Raw genomic sequence first — 15,897 nt, 5'->3', positions numbered from 1 at the left:
TACATCGTGTGGCTGACAATCTCGAAATCATTTATTTCCGTCTTGTATTCCCTGGTGCTTTTCCGTGAGAACTACAGAACGCGTTGAGACCTGACTGCATTTGTGGTTTCCGGCGAGGGATAGTCCCACCGTATACTTGTGGCTAGTGGCAGATGGGAAATTTCCTTGCAACGACAGCTATTCTGCTTTGTAGTCATGTTCATTGATTGTGAGCCCTAACTTTTTTTTTTAGCACCGAATCTCAAGTTTCATTTTTTTTTTCACCTAATGAGAATGATTTTAGATGTACCGCTGGACGACATCTCGGCTGGTCCGGCAGTAAATACATTTAATACATTTTAAGGAAGTTAACAAAAAGTATAACATGGGAACCGTTATCGGCATTCATTGCGTGTGTGGTCGTGGCGCAGTCGTTACGACGGCCGGCTGTGAACCGCACGGTCGCACGTTCGATTGCTGCTATACGAACTCTTCGCCAACTCGAAGCGATACCGACGCTGTTGTTGACGTCCGCGGTCGGTGTCATCGTCATCAACACCCAGTTATGGCTAAAGGCAGGCTGAAGTGACATCTGAGCTGTGTAGTCTGCGTGCCGTCTATGTGTAGTCTGTGTTTAGGCAGCTTCGTCGTGTGGGTCATTTGAGGCTGCCGTTTAAAGGAAATAGTGCGAGCGTTGTAACGTCGCCGCGCCGCAGTCGTCGTCGTTGTGTCCTCAACACATGGCTCATACCCACGAGGGCGATTGGTGGTGGTGGTGCTAAACTTTATTGAAAGGGGGAAGGGGGAGGTGGCTGAGCGATCGGGCTCAAGTGAGGCCCTGGGCCTGCTTGGCCTTCTCCTCCCAGTCCACCAGTTGAAGCTGTCGGTCGACGTCCCCGGACCTGAGCCAGACTGTCCAGTCAGTCTCGCTGCCGACGGGGGGATGAGAAAACGGGAGCGAGGTGCATTCCCGCATTATGTGTGTGAGTGTCCCTGTTTGTGAACAGAGCCGCAGATCGCTTTCCTTGCCCCCTGTGATTTTGTTGGCCACACTGTAATTAATGAAAAGTGCGAAGACCGAAGGACAAAAGGAAAACAATCAAAAAGTTCTCCTTGAGCAACTGAATAATAAAATTTTGATGGGGCTTATTCACAAAAAAGATTTAAAAAATATTCACCAACGCGGTCGGTGGCTTTAGCAGCGTAACTTTCCGGACGCTTCCGTGAACTTACGCAAAGCAGCTCTAATAGACCTGTGGCTTAATTTTAACGTCTTCGCCCTTCTTCTTCTTCTTCTTCGTGATTTGGGAGAGGGAAAATACGCTCAATTCTGCAGCCCATATGGGAGCACGGCGCAGCGTAATGGGGATGGGGGCGGGGAATGAAAGATGAGAGGATAGAGGGGGAAAGGGAGAGTAGGTTTCAGGCAGCAGACGTCAGCATCATCCAGGGGCGATGGCCGGCGCTCGAGGCAGTGGCCGTGCGAGGCCGAAGTCTATTGGCGATCTAGAAGCCCGTTTGAGTACACATATTCAAGCAGGCTTGCCAGTGCTGGGAGGTGGTAGCGGGCCGGGAAGAGCAGGTGTGTCTCTGAGGTAGCCGGGAGTCCATACCGTCGGTAGGTGGCAGTGACTGGAGCGCGCTCCTGGGCTAATGCAGGACAGCTGCAGAGTAGGTGCTCGAGGGTCTTCGCCCTCATTGTGGTCTTCGTTTTCCTCGACGGCCCAGCACAAACGTGGGTCTGCTTCATGTACTGCACTATCCGCGCTTGCACCTGCTTCCAAATGCGAGATAGGCGGTTTATTATTTATTTATTATTTTGCTCTTTCAGTTGCTTGTTTCGCCTCTCTGCATAGTCAATCCTCTTCCGCGTGCCTTTCCCATACTGCGAGCCGATGTGCAGGTGTAGACTGCGCATGAGGTACATACGATGTGGACCGCAGGCTTTCCCAATTTACTTCTTACACACTCTCTCTCTCTCTCTCTATCTCTCTCTCCAGAAATTGGGATCGTTGTAATGTCGAACGGTGATCCCGCCTCTTTCTTTTTTTTTCTTTTAAAAATTGATCTGCAAAGCATTAGCCCCTGCAGACAGTGTGTCGGGGCAGTGCAAAATCGGGTAACCGCGTCCCTCTCCTCCAGCAACCCCCTTTCCATCTACCCGAACCCTTCCGATCGACGTTCGCCGTGGCCGAGAGAGTTCGCTCGAGTCGATTGTGTCTCTGAGAGACTGGCGCGAGCGCCGTCTGTCGCGAGCGTCGTGCGCATATCGTTGTTGCCAGCGAGACGACGCGTGGTCGGCGGCCCCGTCCAGCTGCTGCTGCGAGGAGTACGGCGTCGGCGTTGCGCAATCCCCTGCCCTCCCACCGCGTGCCCGCCGCCGCCCTCGTCGCTGGCGATGAGCGTGTCGCACGCGGGCGACACGCTTCTTTTTTCCGAGCGGTTTGCTGCCCTTGGTCTCTCGGTTCACCCGGATCCCCTGCCGGTCGTCGTCGTCTCGTTGATTCTCGTTCAGGCTCCGTGGCGGCGTCCCCATGAGCGCTGGGAACGCCAGGGTTCCTTATTAAAGGGACACACTCAACGGAAGCACCAAATCAGTTTATACTTTCAATTTATTCCTTCGCGACTCTGCATTCGTTCATTTCGTGACAATCGTATGTATGTTGTAGGTTGCAAGCTGGGGGGGTGCGAATAGTGATTTTTGAGGCCGAATCGAATGCGGACCGAATCCTGTGCAGGAGGCGAATCAAATCGAATACTAGTTTTCGAATACTGAACAGCCACTATCACGTATAACTTAAATCGATGTTCACGTCCCAGCATTCTTGAAGTTAGCAAGTTTCTGTAAGTACATAGCACGTTATGAAGCGGTCTTTATTAAAAGCATGAACGGAGCATTAGGATCAGGCAAGTAGTTTCTTCGCGTGCAAATAACTCTTAAGAGAATGCGAATCATCGCGGTAAAGCCTGTAAAGTATGGGCGACGTAGCGACGTAAGCGACCTAGCCTGTTCGACTACGCAAGCTATCATGTTTTCTGTCTCTACCATGCCCGCGGGGGTGAAAATTTACCATACTTTTGATCCATTTTTGTGTTCATTTTGGCGCAGTTGAAGTTTCTAAATATTCCAAAAGAATTCGAAAAAAAATATTCACCTTTACGAATAGCGACTATTCGATTCGAATACCGAATAGAATAAAACACTTTTGGATTGTATATTCGAAAGGTTCCGAATATTCGCACAGCCCTATAATTACGAGTCAAAAAACGAAGGTCAAATTTGGAGCGCTGAAATCCCAGCGGCGGTTTGTTGGTGTGACGTCACGGATTTCAAAGTATCCCTTAATATTTGGAAACTTGTGGATCATTAAAAGTTCTCGAAACTTGCTAACTTCAATCTCTCTATATTTTTTTAGAATAAAAAATATACTCTTATATTTGCCGATAAAACAGTAACTAGGCCCTATAGCAGGCGCCGTCAAAATCTGTGACGTCACGACTAGCTGGTGCGGCAGGTTCAAGGCGGCGTCGCCAGGCGTCTTTCGATTTTGCTTCTATTCTGACTTACGAAGCCCTAAGAGTGGCTTTTTGGTATAGTAGAAGGTTAATTCAATCTAATACAATATCAATTAATATATTTTTTTTTTTAGTTTCCGAGTTCATTCAGGAAAAGGTGTACAAATTTTACTGTGCATTTTAACGATCCCGATTTGGTCAAAATTAAATCCGCCCCCCCCCCCCCACCTGCTCCCCCCAACTCGCTGCACCTGTTGTAGCGAAGGTATTGATTGCTTCCGGGCGCTAGATCGCATCACTTAGACTCAGTATGTCGAACCCTGTCGATCATCGTCCCAGTTTTATTATTTCGCCAATGCTTGCACATTATATTCCGATACCAAAAACGTACCGCGTATATACATCCATTCATACTCGCCGAAGACGATCTCGGATTGGAACCACCTGTATCCGCCCATCGTCACAAGCAGTCCTGAATCATTCGTCCTTTATATTATCCAACATTATATTACTTCATCCGTCAACCCACCTTCTATCTGTAACGCCATTGATAGCATTTCGAATAAATAAATTAATTCGTGTGCTATTTGTCCTCTGTAGTCATCCGAAGTATTTGCAAAAATTTTCCTTGTGGCTGCTCGCAAGATATCATCAACAGCGAGACCATTTGAGGGATAAGTTAAGCCACTTCGACTGACTTGGTACTTTTGTCACCAAAAGACAGCAGCATGACTGCATTGGTTTTCTGTAAGCAACAACGGGCTCGGTATCTATAGCCTATGGAAGGCTGCAAAAAATCAGTAGAAACGCAAAAGAATTAGCTTTTTTTTTTTTTTCGGTACTTCCGGCATTCTTCTGGCGCTTGCACTGTTGCATTATAGTCGGTCGGCCTGTGCGACACCTGCGGAAAAAAAAAAACTGACGTGCTCCACTCCTAACTACCTCCCATGAAGGAAAGAAAAAACAAAAAGAACTAATGCTCGTTGGCGTCGGATCATTATCGAGTCCACGAGGAGAGCGCCTTTATTTTTTTTTTTTTATGCGACCCTTTTCAGCGACCTTGCCAGTCGTGAAAAGATATCTTTGCTTTAGCTGTTCTCCCCCGCTTGGTTTTTCTGCGCGTTTTCCTTTAACGTCTTCTCGTATTTCTTGCTTTTCTAAAGCCCCGCCGCCGAAACTTCGCAGACCGCGCGTCCTGAGAAGTGGCGCCGCGAACCCCCCCCCCCCCCCTTCTTCGGCGAGGAAATGCCGTGAAGAACTCCCTCAGCCGAGCGGCGTGTCCACCATATTACGGGGCACGCGTCTGCAGACTTGAACCACTGATGCCGAGGAGTTGCAGTCCGCGTGTACCGCATGCTGGCGCGTGTAAGCCGCCTTCGTTGCGCCAGCACCTCACGCGGAGAGAAGCCCCCCCCTTAACGAAAGGCGTCGCTGCACGCTTGGCATGGCGCCAACTCAAGCTGAATGCTGTGACAAATTGAAGCGATGCACACATGGCGTACGACATTTCAGCACAAACATGCACGCACACAACATGCAGACATGCATGCATAACATGCACAACATGCATAACACACAACATGCAGGATTAAGGTGTCGTACTGAGTTGGCAAAAGCATCACGCAAAAGTAAGTTAAACGCGCTTTCGTATAGCGCGGGACTCGATGCGTGGACCCTGAGGTGCATTTCGTGCGGTCCTTTGGAGTGCAAAGAAGTTGTGATTGCAGATGAAGTGTTCAGTGTCCTCTCGTTCATTGCGCGCAGGGCAGCACAGTGGTGAATGCCCGTTTAGCACTTAAGAAGCGTGTTCGAGAGCCGGGATACACAATGCCCGTTTCGTTTGGTAAACGGAACGAGCGGTAATGAGAGTAGTAGTGAGGGTAATAAACTGCACAGGACGCGTTGCGTGCCCCGCAAGAGGCGCGACTGTCGAGCACCTCGTCTCCCTCCATATGTGGAGTCACCGTCACTTGTCACGGCAGTAGTCTCGACTAGTGAAGTCAGGCTTCCCAAATTGAAAGGCGTGAAATCTCTTCGGCACAGTCAACGTTTCGTGCGACTGCACGCCTTCCTTTGAGACGTGACGGTCTTCATTTGCAGCCGTATGATAGCCACGCTTTGTTCCGTTCACGTCTATTTCGCGTCCATCGGCATCCGTGTATGCGAGGAAAAGTGGTGTCGTCACTACTCTCGAGCTATTAACCAAAAACGGCCATACCATATACGTACGTGCATATGCTCGAGCTATCACATTTCTTGGTTTATCGCTCGTTACGAAACGAGACAGTTCAGTGGGTCCGGCCTATCGCCCATACGCTCGCGGTCGAAAAGCTAGCGCGCTCCCGCATGCCGTGAATGGGACGTCCCGTCCCAGTCCGAAGAGCATGGACTGCTCGGTGTTTCACATACGGGATCGCAGCCGAAGCAACTCTCCAAAAGCACCGCGCGTCGTTCCGACCGCACGACTTCCCGACTTGCAACCGCTATTAGATGCTCCCGAGGCCTATTTCATCCCATCCTCCTCTTTTTTTTTTTTTCGTTCTCTCCGTTTTTGTTTGTCGTTCTCCTTCGGCGCTTGCCTCGTGATGCCGTCCATTATCGCCGTTGCGCAGTTTCTGCCGAGCCTGAGAGCAGCCAGTCTGACGCGCGGGAATTGCGCGAAAGGTTGCGTTCTCTCCGTGGAAGGAAGCCGCGTGCTTAGTGGATGGGGGGGGGGGGGGGGTATTATTTCCAGCGCACCCGCGTTGACCTGCGGGGCCATCGCCGCGCGCTCTTTGTCGACGCCACGGTCGGCGAACCTTCGCGAAATGAATTTCCGCACTCAACCGCGTTGTGTGTGTGTGTAGTACGTCCACGGGATGCGTGCCTATCGTTCTTGCTGACGTCCTCCCACCGAGCGTAACCTCCCCCTTCTTCTTTTTTTTTTTCTTCTTTTTTTAATGTCTGTCTCAATACCCTCTTCTCTGCGCGTCTGTCTCGAAATTTCTCTGTGCAGACGATCACTCCTGGGTTTCGTCTTTGCCGAGTGTGCCGAAACTGTAGCTGACGTTACGGCTGTTTCGAACCGCGCTGCGGCGTTGGCTCAGTTGCTGTGTGGGGTACCACTGTTGAGCACGAGGTCGCCGGCTCGATACCCGGCCGCGCCGGCCGCATTCCACTGCGGGTGGAATGCGAAAACACTCGCGCGCTCAGATTAAGGTGCCCGTTAGAGAATCCAGGCTGGTCAAAATAGATCCGGAGTGACGCGCTCGCATACTCGGTACACGTGTCAGCTGCATCTATGTGCCAGTAACTCAGACAAGACAGCGTTCCAAAGAAAGACGATGTGATATAAAGAGTGGTCGAACAAGGGAGTCGCTGTTAGAACAAAGGCACTTTTGTCTTCGTCCCTGACGAAAACAAGTCCCCTCGTACGTACAAGCGTTGGCTCTTGCCTTGAGGCATTTCTTGTCCGAAAACTCTTGATCACCTCCGCGTCAGTCAAGCAAATAAAATTCATCGCGGTACGAAGCGTGGTGCTTTTTTGTCTGTTTATTGGCCGCTTGTCGGTCACTTTCTTTTTTTGTCACATTGTTGGTCACTTTGATGTACCACTTTGTTTCGCGGTGGTGAGCGCGAACTTGGTGCAGCCTTGTGATGTTTTCTGGGTGTTTTTTTTTTCGTTATTTATGTCTGCGGGGTTTGCCACGTTTTCTCCATAACCCAGAGACAATGTGAAATTTACAGCGGTTGCTCGAGACGAAGGAGGCTACTGTGTCGAGGTAGCTTGGGTTCGCGTACGCTTGTCGCTATAGTATTTCTCGCGACGATACACTCAAGTTTTTTCTCGTTCACTCTGCGCAGCATCAGGATGACCTGTCCAAGAGCTCGACGCCGTTGCTGACGCCCAGCCCGCAGTCCACTCCCCCGCAGGCCCCCGAGAGGGCTTCGCACGTGGCAACGGCGGCGGCCGCCCACCAGAGCCGCGACGAGGACGACACGTCGTCCGTCGAGGTGGTCGCGGCCTCCCCGACGCCCACGAGCGAGGAAGAAGGGGACGACCGCTCGACGCCGCGTCTCGAGACCCCCGTCTCGGACAAGGGCTCCTCGGCCGTCAACGGCGGGGGCTCCAGGAGCTCGGACCTGCGCTCCTCCACGTCCTCGAGTCCCCGGGACTCTCCGGTCTCCTTCGGCCGCGACCAGAAGAGCTCCGCGACCGAGTCGACGACGACCGCCGTGATCAAGAACACCGCCACCACGATCACGACCGGCGCCGACCGGACCGACGGCTCGGGCTCGTACGACGTCCAGAAGGCGTACGACGTGCAGATCAACAACTCCGAGGTGCGCCGGATCTCGGACCTGCAGCCGCCGCCGCAGCGGGGCGGAGCCGTGCTCGTCGCGCCTCCCCAGCCCGCCGCCAGGCAAGCCGCGGCGCTCCACGTCGAGAACAACAACGGTCCCAGCCAGAACGGCGCGGCGGCGCCACTGAGGAACGGCGGCTCGCTGCCCCCGCCCGGACACGACGGCCTCAACCTGACCATGAAGGCGTCCGAGCTCCGGGAACTGCTGCGCTCCCGGAAGAAGAAGGACCCGAGGGAGACGCAGATGGACCTGCGCCAGAAGTACAAGATCATCGAGCAGATGTAGAGAGGCGCGCGCAAGGGCAGCGGGGATTGGACACTGTGTCGCCGTCCGTCACCTTCTTCGTGTCGAGGGAGCCCCTTGTTTGGTGACGTCATAAGTGGCAGCCATATTGTTTGGCGGGTGTTCGCTGTGAGCAGCTCCGGTCTTTCGTATAGTTTTTTTTTTTTTCCGTCTTGTCTGTGCGCGCACCCCCGACGCTTTTGTGACAGCCTGAGAGAAAAAAAAGACGATCGCTGTGGGGACACTTACGCTGTGCGCCGGGTGGTGTTATTACGCAACGGCATGAGTGAGTGTTTGTCGGCGCTGGAGTGCCTCTTGTGTGCGTTGTGTAATTGTTTTCTCCGAGCTGGTTTCTTTTGTCGCCTGTTAAGCGAGAAAATTTGCCCCGAGTTGAATACCACGTGTATACACTGCGACTGCACGAGGCCACGTATAACGTCACGTGATTTACGATGTTATAGAAGCACGTGCGGCTCAGACTGGCGATGCGTCACACTTACGTTAAGGGTTTGCTAGCGTGATCTTGTAGCTACATTTTTTTTTTTATAATTGTAACATGGGCTGAAAACATTTTGTGCTCAATACACGTCTGCTAAAATTCGCCTCTATAGGACTACGTACTTTCAGTAGATCGACCGGCAGCTGCTGTAAGATGAGGTAAACCGGCGTGACCTTATGGTCGCTGCCTGTCAAATTAAAAAAAAAAAAAAAGGCAAGTGCCTGGGCAACTTTGCCCGTACATGTAAAGGGACCGGCTTTGTTGTTTGTGATTGGCCCGCAAACGTAACAACGCTCACGTTCTTAACCCATCGCTAATATAGGGCGATCTGGCTACATCACTGCAGAAAACCTCGCACCATTTGTTTGGTGTGACTGTAGTTGACTGGACACAGCGTCCGTAATTATTTTTTTTCGTTGAACATATACCTTATAGTCTACTTTTTACGTCGTTACAATTTTTGAACGAAGGGTCCGTGATGAAAATCATTCCTAACCGTTGCCTTTTGCAAAGTCCGGGCGGACGTTTTGTTGCGCTCTTTGTAGCCGGTTCGTGTTTTCTAAACAAAGCGTGTTGCCATTATGCACCTCATAGCCTGTCTCGTCATTTCTCTCTTTCTCCTTCTTTCTTTTTTTTTTTCGAGAGTGCCTTATACTAATCTGTACTTCTTGTCAGCCTCGTTACTTGTACGCAAGAGGGATACACCGTATCACATCGTTGGCGGGCCTTGTCGCTCTCAATTATATACTGGCCAGTAAAAAGAAAAAAAAAAACGTTGTAATCGTGTACGCGGTCCAACCTGTGTTCTTGGCACACGTGAGAGGCAAAGCCACAGTAAAATGAAACAAAATAATTAAAAAGCCAGCTTGTGGGATGGAGTTGGGTGGTGCGTTTCGGGTACCTGAAGGAAGTTTCGTCGCGTGCCCTGCCTCCAGCCAGTGTCGAATGCTTGCACAATCATCGGGAATCTTGGGCTGTCTAGATGCGTAGTTACACGGCTGGGCGACTGTATCTGCTGTCGCGAGATATGACTGCACGGGAAGTGAGCATTAGCCGGAGAGCCTCCGAGATTCTGGCGACTTTGCTTCCAGTGTTGGTCGTTTCGCTTCGGGTAGCGCCTTCTTTTGTTTTGTTTTTTTTTTTCTACCGAATTCCGCGCGTAGCATCCTGACTTTAGTCCCAAGGACGCCTTCACGGAAACGGTTGACGTCGATGCTGACGGCAGCTTACGTCTGTGTATACAACCTGAAAGAATGCCGCCGCGTGTCACATTGTTTGCTAAGTGTATGTGCGTCATGACAACAGCTATCAAGCCTGCCCCTTTCACTTAGCGTCTCTCTCTCTCTCGCTCGCTCGCTCTCGCTCTGTCATTCCTTTTTGTTTCATTAATCTAAACTCAGCGTCTTAATTCGCTCCGACGTTCTCTCGACTAGCCGCTGCGCGTCCCTAATGAACTCGCTGTTCTTGCAACTGTGACTTCTACGTTTTGGGTAATGCGCGAATAAGAATTAGACCTGTAAATTCGTGCAGGTGCTCAGACATCCTCCATCTCGAGCAAGATTTCACTTTTCGTGGCGATCTTTCCTTTTTGTGTCGTCCTCAATGCCGTAAGGTTTCTAGCTTGGTTCAAGTGTATTCCAGCCGAAGCTACATATTTCTTACTACTTTTCATTTGTATTTTTCTTTTATCCCCTAAATAAATTATGTTGAGCCTGTTGCTGTCCTGTTGTCTCGGGGCACTGCACACCCTTGAAGTTCACGGCTACAGAACTGACTGCGAAAGACGCCGGATAAAGGCTCCTAGAAATCTACGATCGGTATAGCTTTGCGGCCGAGACTTTCTTTTCCGAGTGGCATTCGAGCACATAAAGCGGCCAGCCGTACAAGGGTCGGTTATGTTTACGGGATGCGATAGCTGCTGGGACCCGACAGACGACACCTTAAGTGGCGAGGACAGACGCATTTTTCGTAGGTGGCTGCTGCAACACTCGACATGCAGAACCCACTGTATGTCGTGCTGCCGAAAATTTGCGATTTCTGGCAAGCGATAGCGAAGACAACGGACGTGATACCGTCGCTTATGCGTCGTCTCTGACAAAACACGTTCCTGCACCCCTGTATGGTCCTGTTATAGTGTCGCCATTGTACATCGACTGACCCGCCACTCTATGCGTTCGACACCGCAATCGCCGAAATCAAACAGCGCGAAGGGAGCAGACGACGATAGCGATCGTACGTCGTCTGATGCCATCGCGCTATTCGAATTCAACGATGTTAACCTACCAACTCCCAGTTTAGAAGAACTGGACCGACTCCCCATTTTAGTCCAGTATGTCTCATCACGGAGCTCACAGACTTCAGCTGTAACGCCTACGGTGTATACCTACTCGGTTGTGCCGAGCGCCGCGTTAAAGTGCATTAAAATGCGAGCTGGTTTTCTCTCTCTCTTTCTTTTTCCCCCAGTGTTTCACGCGGAGTCTTACGCTGCATCGCCGTTCACGTGGCTTCGGGGCAGACTGGCTGCTGCTGCTGCTGCTGCTTGTAGTTTCCTCGTGGGTTTCGGTCGGTTTTCTTTCCTTCGCCTAACTGTTATTGGTTTGTGGAACGAGGAAACCGTGCGCTTTCATCCTCCCCGCTGTGAGCGCAGCAACTCTTTTTCTGGCGGGTGCGAATCCGAAAAAAGAAGGAAGTTTAACCAGGTCTCCCTGATCAAACGCGCGATCGGCCTTCATGGCCTACTAAGCTTACCTTTTTCTTTTCTTCTTTCTTTCTATTTTTTTTCTCGAGCCTTTAGTACTTTCGTAATCGTACGGGGTCCGCGTGATAGAAATTCTGTGCCGTCTGCTTGTACTGCGCCGACCGTTTGAACGGATGCGACCCGCATCGGCGTCTCTGTACACGCTTACTTACGCGAAGAAAACGGCGAAAACAAAAAAAAAATTGACATTCCGTGGCCTGTTGCGTTGTGTGTGCGTGAGTGTGTGTGTGTGTGTGTGTGTTGAACGAACGGTTTGGGAAAGCGAGACCGTGCGCTACTCGCGTCCTCGTTTATTCTGAGGGCACGCATCTTTCTTTTTTTTTTCTTTCCCGTGATGCTCACAACGTGTAGACACCGTTTCTCCATATTCGCGCAACGCTGGTCGGTGTAAAGGTGGATACTTGTCGAGTGGTTGCGGTCATTCTCGTCGGTCGTCTTGGTCGCATGCTCTTATTTATGAGCGTGTACGGTGATATTATAACTGGCTATGCGTACGTTGAAAGGTCCTTCAATGCTTCACCGTCTTAGGGATAAAGGATACCATCTGATTAGCCGTTGAAGAAAACCGCTAGTGCAACCACACCACTTTGACAATTATTGATGCGCTCGCAGCGTTCGCAATTTTCAGTCGAGCTGTTGTTTCTGTTCGCTGTAGAAGTTACTGAAGCGTTTGATGTGACCTTTGAGAGGAGCCGTTAGCGAGTTCCTTTTAATCCGCAACCGCAAGGAAAGTATTGTCGGCACGATGCAGACCGAGGGCGCGGGCACGCCTGTTTACGGCGTTGCAACGCCGTTGTAGTCACCGAGATGCCTGCCACTGGGTGTACCTGCTTCAGTTTTAACCGCAAGGAACGCGCCGACGCCGCGCGACGCCTAATGTACGTCGACATGTACGCTTCATTGTGGTTGTAGCCATCGCGCATAGCCGTCGCTCGCATCTGTCGAGCTAGCGTTGCCCATTCTCGAAGTGCCGTCCAGTGCGTTGAGGTCGTTACCGAGTTAATGCCGTGCCTTTGTGTTGAGCCTTGATGCAAATTATGCGTGACTGTTTTAAAGCGCTCGTGGATAACAAAAACCCCTTGTGCAGCTTTGCCTCGTAACATCTACTCTCTCTCTCCCCCCCCTCTCTCTCTCTGTACTTGTAGCGTTGTGTTCCAAGGTTTGCATTCAGTATGTGTTACGCTATTCGGGGCTTGTGCAACTCATGAGCAACATACGGGAAAACGTTGTCTGAATCAAACAAATGTCGTACCGAACAGCGCCTATAACACAGTATAGGCCGTGCCAGCGGTGCCATTAATGACATGGTTATCTCGTCGTTCTTTTTTTTTCTTATGCTTAGTGCTAGGGACGTCTTCCGTTACTGCCATGGCGTCGAGCTATTGCCTCTCGCTTTTTACTCCGCCTTATCAAATCCGGGCAGCGCGATGAACAGCCTGAGCGTATACCACCAGTCAATCGGGAAAGAGCTGTACCCCGCTGCCTGTTTCTAGGAGGTAGCAAGTGCTTGGGTCATTCTGCGTCGACAATCCGTCCGTGGTCCTTGCGTTCGAATGGCGTCTCGCACGCTACAGGATTGGCAGCAGAAAAGTAGACGAGCTCCCTCTACAGTTCTCGATACTCGTCAGCTATATATGGATATCAGCTCACTTTCCGAGCTGATCCGTAGCATTCGCTACACTGTGAGGGGAAAGAGAGAGATAGTTAAATTTTTTTTCTTTTATTCTAACGAAGTCCTAAACAGTTTCCGTTCTGCATATTACATTTGCGTTACAAGCCTGTCACCTGCGTGCTATGTTTACGCAACTACGCACCGAATCAAACGATGGACCAAGTGCCTTAACCATCACCTTCCCCGTATCTACGTCACCTGTGGTGTTATTCACCAACTTTGGCTATATAATATACATGGTTGTGACGTTTCCCGCTAGACAAAGTGTAACGCAATCTGTGCCTTGTGGGGGGAACAATCCTCCGCCGACGTAAAATGTTTTGCATATGTAAATGCGTACGTATAAGTGTGCGACCTCGTGATCAGTTACAGTGGTCAAGGTTATCTTAAAAAAATGGAATTCGGGACCCATACTTGTTGTCCATTGACTGTGGTACATAGCGGCTGTTTGCGTTCGCGTTTTTTGAAAATTTTTACAATTATAACTGTTTATAAATGTGTGTATGTGTGTGCGTGCATGTGTGTGTTTTAGCTATGCACGTATCTTTGCCTCTTGATGTTATGGTTGTGTGAAATGCGCCGGACCCTTCAGTTCATTGGTTGTGTGCAATGTGATGCCTGCAAACTACGTCTTCTACGGCATAGAACTGGGTGAACGCCGTGTAAATTGGCGGACCCGGAACCGACGAGTGTTTCTTAAATTGCAAGGCGTCGCTTGACTCGTATTTACATTTCCTTTTTGTGCGTTGTCTAATTTCCTAACTTGCGGTCATATTCTATGAAAGCGCTCATCGTGCGATTTTTTACTACTTTATATTTCTGGATAATATATATTATTGCAGCTGTGACGGCTGTGCTTTACGGCTTCACAATAGTCTCGCCAAAAGGAAGTCGCTAATAGGCGTTTTGGCCACTACAAGGCTGCTTCACAGTACGGCTCTGTTTTGCTGTTCATATTCTGTACGGTAAACTCTGCGTGTGCCCTTGACGAGTCGCTACTGTGACGTCCGGACGATGCGTGAACTGCCAGCCGTCTCGGATTTTGGTTCGAAGCGTTCATACACCCTTTTGAGGTCTCGACTATTTTTGTGGTTACGATTTCTCCGTGCTGAAAGTGCCTTCGTAAGGTTTCATCGATGTATCCAGAGATGCGTGTTGCCTTCCCGGGCCATTTATTTCACTTAGCAGATGGGTGACAACAGACGACAGTCAGCGCTAACCGACAGGAGTACGCCGATTACAACCGCAGTTGAGCGTTGACGCCATCGTCGATGGAAGCGGTCTGCTTTCCTGACGAAGATTTACTCTTCACTTCGTGATCGCATGTCGTTAAAAAGAGAAGGGTGGGAAGGGGTAGGGAGGGGAAATACACGGCGTGACGTTCTTCTGTAGACTGTGAGGATTTCGGTTTTTGTAGGCCAGTCATATTATGTGTGTAGACTAACGAAGTGGCATTCTGTGAAATTCCGACGAGCAGCACTGTCGGCCTCGTCTGTCTTCGTCTCTCTGTAGGTGTGTGTGTGTGTGTGTCACGTGTACCTCCAGAACCAAGCGTTGCTGGCTGCCTTAATGAAACTACGCATTGTTATCTCGGATGCCCGCGACAACCCAATCTACAGAGGCTTTTCGATATCAGCGCGGGGTCCACATGCTTTTTTGCGTGTCTTGCTCAACGGGAGTGCCTTCACCAACGTTCGTATATATGCATATACTGTGCGCAACACGCGTTTGTATCTTCAACACTACGGTTTTTGTGCTAAACATCTGTAATGTTCTTTTTTTTTTTAAATCTGTGTTGTACGCTGCGGGCACTACAGTATGAGGTTGTTTTCTTTCTTTCTGTCTTTCTTGTGGACCATATACTCCTCCTGTTGGCACTTTTGTTTTGTTTTGTTTAAGAGCCGTGCTTTTTTTTTTTTCGGCATTTCCGGTGCCGTTCTGTTTTGGAAACCTTGTTGTTGATGTGTTCCCTGGTCACGCGGGGAAGGCAACTTGAGTGAAATCAAATAAACGTCTATTTAGAAGTATCGCACTGCGTTTGTTTGTTTGTGTGTATGCGTGTGTGGGTGTTTCGTTCGGCATGAAGAAGTTTCCTTTGGGCGAAGCTTTCGTGTGCAAGAAATGTGGTCCGATCCAACTTGGAGGCGAACAACAGCTTTTGTGTACGCGATCTGTATGGCCAAACATCGTATGGCCTGCTTTCCGGCATACTTCCTTCCGAAAGCTTAAAAAAAAAGGGGGGGGGGGGGGGGGCTCCTTACCAGGTTTGGCCATTTTTTAAACAGACAAGCGCAGTGCGTACGTCACGCACTAACGATCGTGTGGGCAAAGTATTGCGGCGCTGCCAGCCCGCGAGAAACAGCCGAAATTTCAGACCAAATGCCACGCGCCTTCCCTATCGAGGAAGCTGCGTCCCCCGCCAGAGAGTCAACGTCACACGCACGGATGCCTCCTCGCAGTGCTATCTACGTCACTCACCTTGGCACGTGGCTTCGGCTAATCATCCAACGCGGGAGGCGCAGAGCCGCCGTTGTAAATGCGCCACGCAGTAAAAAAAAAAAAAAAAAAAAAAAGGAACAGAGGGGGCGAGATGGAGGTGGGAATCGACGCCGTGGTCTGTCCCTCGGCTCCGGTATGGGAGAAGCCAGGGAAGGAACACCGCCTGGAAATGCTACTAGAGGTAAAGGAAGAGAGTGTCTCCGTTGGCTTTATCTGTTGGCAGTGACGCTCTCTTAATTTCTTCTGTCTCCTCCAATAATCAACCAATTTCATATATATATATATATATATATATATATATATATATATATATATATCGGTAAAACGCTCCTTGGACGGCGTTTTACA

General features: G+C 50.2%; 1 protein-coding gene across 1 annotated transcript in view; it reads left to right on the top strand.

The window, feature by feature from the left end:
- The window catches only part of LOC126517831 (uncharacterized), an 88,008-nt gene extending 72,931 nt beyond the window's left edge, over positions 1 to 15,077 (top strand). The window contains exon 6 of the mRNA XM_072285187.1: positions 7,339 to 15,077. Coding sequence (XP_072141288.1) covers positions 7,339 to 8,124 — 786 coding nt within the window. The 3' untranslated portion in view covers positions 8,125 to 15,077. The remainder of the gene's footprint in view (positions 1 to 7,338) is intronic.
- Positions 15,078 to 15,897: the final 820 nt, after the last annotated feature.

The sequence above is a fragment of the Dermacentor andersoni genome, chromosome 11 (genome assembly GCF_023375885.2).
Source record: "Dermacentor andersoni chromosome 11, qqDerAnde1_hic_scaffold, whole genome shotgun sequence".
In the NCBI taxonomy this organism is placed as follows: Eukaryota; Metazoa; Arthropoda; class Arachnida; order Ixodida; family Ixodidae; genus Dermacentor; species Dermacentor andersoni.
This window is presented reverse-complemented; position numbering and strand designations above follow the sequence as displayed.